Raw genomic sequence first — 10,687 nt, forward strand, 5'->3', positions numbered from 1 at the left:
TCTTGTAGCCAAGTGGGACCCTCCCACCATCGACTATCTATCAGCTCCTTCCAATTACAAGAACGCGAGGGCAAGTCGACCGGATTCATAGATCCTGGTACAAATCTCCAACTATCGACATTTGTAAGTTGACGTATTTCTTTAACCCGGTTACCGACGAAAGTATTCCACGGTTCTCCTTTCGTTATCCAACTTAGAACAACCATTGAATCGACCCAAAAGGAAATTTTTAAAGGTTGCTGTATTGCTTCTAAAACGGTACTTGCTATTCTTGCACCCATTGTAGCTCCAAGCAACTCTAAGCGTGGAATCGTCGGTCTTTTCATCGGAGCTACTCTGGCTTTGGCAGTTATTAATTGGACAGAGGTTCCCGTTTCTTCTTCTCAACAGTTCCTAGCATTAATCGACGAGGTATTCTGCACTGTTCTATGAGATCAATATGCTTCACCCAGTGTTGATATCTATGTTGAATATTTAGAGGCAGATCGTCGTCCCAGCCTATCTTGTTTTTCCAAGCTTCTTGAAGCAATAATTTTGGAAGAAGAGTTGCAGGTGACGTAAATCCAATAGGATCGTATATGTTGTTAACTACAGAGAGAAGCTTTCTCTTTGAAAGGACCTTTTCTGAAGTCGTTTTACAGCCAGCACAATAAAGTTCATCTGCATGAGTGTCCCATTTCAGGTCAAGTACATTCTGATCTATACTTTCTTCAATTCCACTGTAAGCCTTGCATCTCAATTCAAAGGAACCCTTTTGCATTACTTCTATAGCTTGCGATTTTAATTGTTCCAGTTCTTCGCTGGTATTCACACTCGTGACTAAGTTGTCTACATAAAATCCTTCTTTTATTCGATTGATCGTGTTTTGCAGGACTATTGATTGGAATTCCTGCGATTCAAGATGAAATTTAATCGTGGCATTTAATAAGAAGGGGCTTGATGAAACGCCGAAAACAACACGACAATGCCTGTAAAATTTCATCTTAGTGTGTTCTTTGTCTTCCCACCAAAGGAATCTTAGGTAGTCTCTATCTTTGGCAGCTAAAGAGAGTTGAAGAAATGCTTGTTTAATGTCTGCAATTACTCCAATGGCACCACAACGAAATTTACTTATGAGGCGAGGGATTTCACTTAATAAACTTGGTCCTGTACTAAGACAGTCATTTAAGGAGGCATATCCGGGGCGTTTGCATGAAGCGTCAAAGACTGGCCTGACCTTCGTGGTAGCGCTTGATGATTTAACGACTGGATGATGTGGCAAATAATGACAAGCCTTTGAACTTGACATTTCAGCTTCGGTCACCTCCTCTATGATGTTATCATTCTTCCACTGCTGTAAGACACCATCATACAGTTCGTAGTAATTGTCTTTCAAAAGACGCTTAGTAACGGTGCGAAGTCTTGCTTCTGCCTGGTCGTATCCATCATACAAGTGAGGATGTCCTGCTAGCCATGGAAGAGCCACCTCATACCTGTTGCCAGTTTTCCGAATTGTCTCTTGAAAAAATGTGACCGTTTCTTCATCTAGCTCCTTAGTTGTTTTCCTCTCAGTGGGATCTGTTATACCCAAAGATTCTAAGTCCCAAATTTTGTGTTTCTCTGAGTGATGCATACATAGCGATACCATATTTATGCTGTTCTTCTTTCCTGGACCTAAAACACTGTATCCGAGTTTCGTTTCTACGGCTGTTATACCAGATGGCAGAACTTCTATTCTTCCTGTTAATATTCCTCCCAGAAAGTCAGCACCGATGAGCATGTCAATAGGAGGAGTTTCTGGACCTATGTCTGTTAGTTCAATTCCTCGACGTTTTAATTCTTGTTCTAAATCTGGGTCACGTATGCGAGGCCAAGAAGAACATATCTTGGGCTGGTCCAAAATTGACATGTTGCACGAAAACCTTCTATCGATACTCTGAACGTTGATGTCATAGCGACCATATTTAACTTCAGCTGTTTGCTTACCACCGAATAGTCCTTGAGACAATAACTCTGTACCTGAAGGTTTTAACCTTAACTCTTTAACTACTTGGTTGGTCACGTAAGATCGCTGTGATCCATCATCAAGGAGGGCTCTGACATAAATTTCTTGATTTCCATTTCTTAAACGTATCAATATTGTTTTCAAATATATAACCTTCTGAGGTGTAAGTTCCGTAAATAAAGTGGATGTATTCAGTTCTATCTTTGATTCATTAGGGAGTTGAACCTTATTTTTTCTAGGCAATTCTGGGCACAAGATTACGTAGTGTCGCTTTCCACATTCAAGGCAATGAATATTACTGCGACAGTTTTTCGCCATGTGTCCAATCTTCAAGCACACCAAGCAGCAGCGTCTACGTATTACAATTGATTTTCTTTCTTCTGTACTCATTGAGGCAGCTTTATGACAGTCTTGACTGTCATGACTTTTCTAACAAAAAATGCACTCAATCTTACAAGGCCTTTCGTAAGAAGATATTAAACTCATTGCTGTAGGTTCATCTTTGCTTGAAGATTCCTCCTTACCTTTTGCAGGTTGACCAAAAGCTCTTTCAGCAAAAGCCCGATGTTCTTTCCCTTCTATCTCGCGACGAAGAAATGACATCAACCTTTCCAACAGTTTCTCTTTCGTAATTTGGACGGTTTCTTCATCATCCACCTCACTGTTTAATAAATATCTATCCCAAGCCTTTAATACATCAGTTGGAAGACACGACTCCACAACCGGATACAACATGGCAGCATAATTTTGCGTAGTGACGCCTAATGTTTTCAGAGCTCTTAAACACGAACCGAGCTTGTCGTACAAATCAGAAAGCTTAATGTTAGCTCGGTTGTTTACCAATGTTAAAAGATCTCGTATAAACACGTCAATTAATAAATCACGTCTGCCAAACCTGGACTCGAGATGTTCGATAACCTTGGCATAATTTTTCTTAGATGGTGGATAACTTTCTACTATATTGCGTGCTTTCGAAGTAGGCTTCAATGATGACAGAAGATACTGAAACGTATTCTCTTCTAATATACTAGTATCTTCATGAATACGACTGTATTGCGCCCAAAAGGCAACCCAAGTCCTTGGCATTAGGTCATATTCTTTCAATTCAATTTTTGGAAGCTTCAACTTCCCAATTGCAGCTGCATCAGTTGGCGAAGAAGCGCCAATTGTACTACGCCTTAAACAATGCTCATATTCTGTTTTAAGTTCAATAAAGCGATCTCTATACGTTTTTATTTCATCATATTCCTTAACGCTTTGCTCGTAAATTTCCAATAATTGAGCATCAGCACTAAATAAACGCTCGGCTTTATCCGCCAACTTATTAAATATTGCGCCAAGTTCATTACCTCCGACTTCTTCTTTCTGTGTTCTTTCAAATTGATTACAACTCGTGGCAAATAACCTTCGTAAATTAGTTCTTTCTTTCCGTAATCTTTCAAATTTTTCGCATTTCTGAGTGACAACGGCATCATCTTTGTCTTCGTTGTCAGACATTATTAGCTATTCGAATCAGAAAATACAAAGTTCAAATATCACGGACGCCACTTGTTGTTACTCAAATAAAACTTCGTAAATCCCGGGTATACAATTTACTGTAGACGACATGACATACACAGGATATAATTCTTAAACATATTGAGCAACTTAAAACGTATAATAATCGTATATAATTAGCTTAGAACCGTAGGACGTATAATAACGACAATTCAAAAGAAAGTAATTCTAAACATTTTCCGTTGCCAGGTTCACTAAACATAACTATAGTAAAAACAGTGTTGCCAAATTATCAAACGAGTTTCAACACAAGTTACTGCTCCCGAACGAAAGTGAACTGACCATCGAACTAGGTGTCGATGGATTCGTCATCTTCCTGTCTTTATGTTTGGATATTTAACATAATCCTCCGGTAATAATTAGCGGAGATATCAATAAAAAACTATTAATTATGAGATTTAGGTTTGGACATAAAATTCCTATTTTTCGAAGGCATTCCTCCGTTCAAGTTATTATTCAGTGCTTCATCTCAACTTTCCGTAACATTGCTTTTATTAAAATTTATAACGTGAGGAAAATAGTTGAGACGAAAGATCTGTTACCATTTTTTAAAAATCGAATATGAACAAGTAAATTTCAAGTAAACTTTGGTTTTAAAGGTTTTCCTGTAATCGGGGGAATTAAAATGTTTACTTTTTGGTTATTTTTCCGCAATCTGCCGGAAAATTTTATTGATTTTTTTTTGTTCAATCCTGAGTGTTGAACACGCGTCGCTTGACATAACTTTTATTTTCGAGGTGGACCGTGCAAAGCCTCGTTTTCATACTTGAAAGTGCAACTAACTCCAGTGGATTAACCCTAAACTCCAGTTGGTTTATTGTTGACCCTTTTATCGTTTCTTCATTCCCCTGAAATGGAAGTCTTACCAGTAAAACAGTTAAGTTACCGAATCGAGTTCAGTCTTGTTTCAATAAAGCCTTTCCCTGCATGTTAAATTTTACCAAAATATATTATCAAATTATCATGGCGTGGCGTGAGTTTCATTGTTGAAACACGCGGGTTACTCGATCATCGGCTATTATTTATATTAGGATGTACCAGTCCAACCACAGATTGTATAGAATTGGCAAACGTCCAGACGACGAGTCCACCTGAAAGAGGATGAAAAGTAAAACTGTGATGCTTGTGTTCCACTCATTTGAATGAGACTTGCTTAATTCAGAGGCTACATCTGCAAAAGCTGACATACCTAAAAATTAAGCGATGTATACATTTCCGCCTATAAACCGGTTGTTTGCCTTTCCATACAATCCGTGCTCTGACAGTATATTAAAAAAATTACCAACAACACGGCCTAAAAGTAAAATGAAAATGATATACTTTTTTAAGAAATGGTTTTAAAACTAGTGTTATGTGTTTTAAAAGTTGCAATAATGTCACGACCAGATAAGAAATGCTTCACTACTCCGTTGTTACCCCCCATTAATGAAAATAAAATTCGGACGCAAAGCATAACACAAAAGTCATGATTAGTAATTTGCAGTAAAAAACAGAGTAGATTTGTAACATTAAATGACAGTTTATGTAAATTTGCCAGATGAAAGAATCGTAATAGTAATTTCATATAAATTACGAAAATATTCGAAGACTGACTTTCAACTATTACGAACAAGATTGTCGAAATGGATATGAAGCGAAGTAAATTAATTGCAAAAATTCATTTTGAAATGCGTTGCATAAATGATGAAATGATATTACTTTTTATAATGTTTTTTTTTTTTTGCATGCACAAATAAATTCAAAGCCATTTTAATCTCATTATTCCAGTACATAAAGATTGCAATTAAAAATTTAATGATGTTTTCTGCTTGGAATAAAAGCAAGTAATTAGGCATATAGACTTTTGAAATGTTGAAATAAATTATGAAACCATTAGGGGTAATGACGGGCAAGTAATTACCAAAAGATTTTAAAAAATAAGAAGTGTTTTATAGAAGTGGAAGAAAAAAGCCTCATTAAAGTATAATGAAAAATCTATGTTTTATGGATGCTTCTGTAATAAAATTTTAAATTAGGGGAAATAAAGCTGAGAAATTATGAAATTAATAGTTGAACATTTTAGTGTGTAAAGTGAAGCAATAAATTGCAGCAAAATTGAAACAATAAAGAGCATTGATGATAACAATAATTATAATAACAGGAGATAAATAAATAAAAACGCCTTGAATGAATTTGGTACATGAGCGCATGAAATGATTATAATACTTAGCGAGTCATTTTCGCCTCTTATTAAATAAGTTCATCAGTATTCATTGAATATCCACGAGGAAGGTTCTGTAACAACTTTTCCATTTTATCAATTCTGTAATTGCATTAAACGTGGAACATATGAACTGCAATATTTGCAGCAGTTTAGCATAATGGAATACTTCCGCGCAAAAATTAACATACTCATTCGGGATAACTCAGAATAGTATGGATTAATTTGTAATTATTTGCAGTAAATGAAACTGATGAACATGATTTGTATCATAGTAAATTAGTGAGCTTCAATGCTGAAAACATTCGGTGTAGTTGAGATTTAATTTGAAGTATAAAACGATTTTGATTTACTTTTACAAAAATAGGACTATGATTTTCTTTGATTAGCTTATGGTAAAACGAAATTTTTCTTATGAATAACCGAATGCTCTCCAAATGTTGGTCGTAAAGATTTTAATATTAGAATATTTTCAAAAAGTGGCGAAGTAAAACCTTTAGTGCTATATTGGGCCATTCCACGGAAAACGGTCATGTTGTCCCGCGCGTGACTTCTCATATATGTCATTAAAATAATACTTTAAAACATTAATGAACAATTTTTTTCTGCTTAATAAATTTCAAACTTATGTTTGATATCTTAAACAAAAAATTTCGTCATTACCCTTTTGAAGTTATTACTTTTTAATGAAATATATAAACCGTCACATGTGGGACAAGCGGTTGACTTTCCCCTGGAATGGTCCTATTAGGGTTGCGAAAACGTTTTCAGAAGAAAATTTTAAGATGCCAAGTAACGTATTTTAGAATCCCAATAAAAATTAAATGTGAAATATTTGCTCAGCAGAAAATGGAAAATATAGCTGTGACATCTTTTGCTGTTTTGCCTTTGAAGTGTCCTCCCCCTCCCCTCTAAAGATTTTTCTTTTAAAAAATTGTTGCATTTTGTCAAATTATTTATTCAGAATTTATTACAGTGGTAAAAAGAAATCTGGTAACTATGAAGAATGTGAAAACAAAGCAATACAGGTAGTCACGGAAGTTCTGTTGTTGTTGCAAATCTCCGGTGTTTAGCAGCGCTAAACCAGGTCTATGAAATTCGTCACTCTCAAAAAATCCAACACCAACATTGGATCCGCCAAAAGATCCAATCTTGAAAGTCCCAGACAATTCAGTATATGTTCGGGGTGGCCTGATGGTCGGCACACTTCACACAGGTTGGAAAAGTCTTTTTTCCACTGCAATAAGTCAAAGATTTTAGGTGTCCACTAATGAGCCTAGTGATGATCGTCTGATCTCGCACAAAATCATAGCTGGAGGATAGGAACAGCTTCTGTTGTCAAAGAAATGACAGGAGCACCAAAAGGTAGAAGTCTGACCAGGGGCGTAGCTAAGGGGGGGTTTTGGGGACAAAACCCCCCTGAAATGTTTGTCTCAAAAAAAAGAGAAAGAGAAAAGAGAGGAGAAAGAAAAAAAAAGAAAAAGAAAAAAATGAAAACGACATTTTTCTGAGTAACAAAGGTCAAAAATTCACTTCGTCCCCCCCTCCCAATGACATTGATAATCTGCTACATGAGTGACACTCAAGCATAAAGATGCCTCCCTCTGCTGCGACAATTTTTGATAATTGACTGAAATTTGACACTTCGTTTTAGAAATGAGATTGATTTGTTAAATCCACGTATATGTAGCCTTTCTTCGTCATTCATTCCGCAAATTGTTAAATATGTTTAATTTTATGAGTGGCGCAGTGGGAATATTGCATACAGTCGAATCTGTATATTTCGAATTTCACAGGAAAGAAAAAAATCGAGATAAAGAGGTTTTGAGATACGGGGGCTTTAAGAAACGTTATAGAAATTTGGAATATGATGGTGAAAATTTGAAATCGATACTAAAGACAATGTGGGTTGTTGATTAAAACTCCTCTGTATTAGTTTAGTTAGTTGAAAAAATCTTATACTTTCTTTTTACTCGTATCATTTCGGTTTTCTAAGGAATCACAATTTTAAGGAAGAGAGCAACCAAAGAACAGTACTAATCCAGATAACAGAGTGAGATGGCTTTTAACTTGAATGATCATTAACCATGAACTTGAAATGTTCATCTTAAATGTCAAACCTATGAATTTCACCCCTTTACTCTTCTTCTAAAAAATCTCTTTAAAAATTTCTTTGCTTTTGTTTTGTTTGACACAAGTTTCGGACTTGAGGCACTCCATTTCACAGTATGTAAGATTCACCTCCCTCTTATTTTGTTAATACTAAAAAAGTTTATATACACACACACACACACACACACACACACACACACACACATATATATATATATATATATATATATATATATATATATATATATATATATATATATATATATATATATATATATATATATATATATTCACACAAACAGACAAAATACAAATGAAAAAAGCAAGAACATCAAAATAGAAAATGAAAAAGGTGAACCCAGGACCAACACTTTATCAAGGGGGGGGGGGACATATATACATATATATATATATATATATATATATATATATATATATATATACACAGGGGCGGATACAGAGTATCATTTTAGGGGGGGGGGGGTCACATGTGGAAGAATGACTACTCCCCCCCATGAGTGAACCTGTGGTTTTGAGTACGAAAATTTCCGAAATTGCTTGGGAGGCAAAAAAAAAAGCACCAAATCAGCCAATAAAGCAGTTAGTAAAGCATAAAGCTACTAATTAATTTCATAAGCAATGAAAGGAATCAATATTTCAAATATTTACTTTTAAAAAATACTTAATGAATTGAAGAGACAACTGAAATCGTTTGCATTTTATTCAAAAACTGTTTGATCACAATGTGGATGGATAATATTGTTGACGGTTGGAGGGGGGGGGGGTCATGACCCCTATGACCCTCCCTTTGTATCCGCCACTGTATATATATATATATATATATATATATATAAAATAAGTAACCCCCCCCCCCCCGAAAGTCGGGTCTAGCTACGCCTTTGAGTCTGACTTTGCTCCGATGCCTGCAGACCTTAGCTGGGCATACGGAAGTTCTTGATGTGCAAAAATAAAAGCACGAAGAAACGACAAATATTTTTCTTAGAAGATAAATTTAATTAATCAGATTCATAAATCAACACGTATTTAATTGACGTTCTTTGTCTTATGCATGCAGTATTTCCTAATGTATAGTTGTTCGCCTTAATTACTTTTTCTATCATTAAGTTACGGCATGAAAAAATAATTAAGAGCGAAAGGCTCAAATTAAAGGACTTTAATGAATTAAATAATCACTTTTTAATTAAAGAAAAATCAGAGTAAGAAGCAATTGTTTAAATTTGACATCATAAAAAGCTGGGAAATGCGTGCTCTAAATGCCTTAATCAAGGGCTAGAGATAAAAATGTATGAAAAACTCGTTAAAATTGTTTATTTTTGAGAGTATTATTGCAGAAAAAGGGACGAACGCTGTTTAATAATGAATTTTTCTTTTGGTCGATAATATATTTTTGTACCTGCAGAGGATTCAAAAGGAAGTCAATTATGTTTGAATAACCAAAAAAAAAAAAAAAAAAAAAAGAAACTTAATTGGCTGTACTAAATAGAAAATGTCTAAAATTGAAAAGAGGAAAATGATTAAAAAAAAGAAAAGAAAAGGTAATTAATGACAGAGAAGTGAATTTTTAAAAAATGAAGAAAAAATACTTATTTCCAAAGTATTACAGTATCAGTATTAAATTTTGAAAATGACTTGTGTTATCATGTACCTTGATCTTTAAAGGTGTGATTATTTTCTGACTGGAATCCACCACATGTCTAAGAACCTAGCTAAAATATGGCCAGAGTGGGCTCATTGAGAGCCGCTGACTAAAATATTTTAGTTTCACTTTGTCTCCCAAATTTCCATACATACATAATTTTCCAATTTACTAACCTTACTGCAAATCTTACGTATTCCCATACATGATTTTGTTGGGAGGAAAAATGCAGTGAAATCCTGGTATAGCGAATTTCAAGAGACTGCAAATTTTGTTTGTTGTAATGGAATTGAAGCAATGTATTGGAAGTTAAATCGGGACAGAAAATTGATTTCGTTAATACGGATATGTTGTTGTATTGGTATTCGTTGTAATGTATTTTACTGTATCTAATTTCTGTTTGACAGATAATAAACAGATAGCTATATATAGGAAATTGTTAATGTTATTGTTAAAAAGTTTTTGAAATAAACTTAGTTCAATAATTAGCAACATTACCAGTACGCATGGAACTTATAAAAAAGTAACCTACAACATCAGTTATGAAATATTTGTTTTAGCAACTTTTTTCAGTATTTGAAAAAATCCATAATAAGGCATTGCTTCCTCAAGGTCTTTTGGGAACACTTTTCTGAATCCCTTTTCCCGCTCCTCGTCTACCGTATCTAACATTTAATATTTATCAATTTCTCTTTGTCTAAAATGTGTAAATTTATTTGTGTTATTTAACTTAATTATCTACTGCACTTTTTTTTTGTAATAACAAAGGCAAAAGAAATTTAAAAGAACAGTGGAAACATTTTGATGGAATATGAATGTTGTTTTTCTTGCCTTCTATGATAATAGTTGTTCTTGCTTAATTTCTTTCAAATTTATTTCAAAAATTTTCTCATGAAAAATATTTGCTAAAGCTGCTTAATATTATTAGATTATCCGGGGGGAATTATTTGATTATGTGGGGACCTTTGACATTGCGTCTGTGAGGAAATATTTGGTTCCAGAAGGTTTTATTCGTATAAGCGGGGTATTCGTATATCCGTTACCCGATTAAGCGGGGCTGACAGTATTTGGTATGTCTGTTTTGGTGAAAGAAAAAGAAAAAAAGATTTATTCTCAATTCGCATGTTGATGACAACAGTCAACGAACTACTGCAATTCAAGTTTTAATGATTCTAAT

General features: G+C 34.6%; 1 protein-coding gene across 1 annotated transcript; it reads right to left on the bottom strand.

The window, feature by feature from the left end:
- Positions 1 to 352: 352 nt before the first annotated feature.
- LOC129223034 (uncharacterized) lies at positions 353 to 1,888 on the bottom strand. Its single transcript, XM_054857598.1, has one exon. The coding sequence runs from the start codon at positions 1,886 to 1,888 to the stop codon at positions 353 to 355; it is 1,536 nt and encodes a 511-aa protein (XP_054713573.1).
- Between the last annotated feature and the right edge of the window lie 8,799 nt (positions 1,889 to 10,687).

This window comes from Uloborus diversus, chromosome 5, assembly GCF_026930045.1.
Source record: "Uloborus diversus isolate 005 chromosome 5, Udiv.v.3.1, whole genome shotgun sequence".
Lineage (NCBI taxonomy): Eukaryota > Metazoa > Arthropoda > Arachnida > Araneae > Uloboridae > Uloborus > Uloborus diversus.

Excerpts from the sequence above, each read along its gene's own strand:
- LOC129223034 (XM_054857598.1), bottom strand. The coding sequence starts at position 1,888 with ATGTCAATTTTGGACCAGCCCAAGATATGTTCTTCTTGGCCTCGCATA.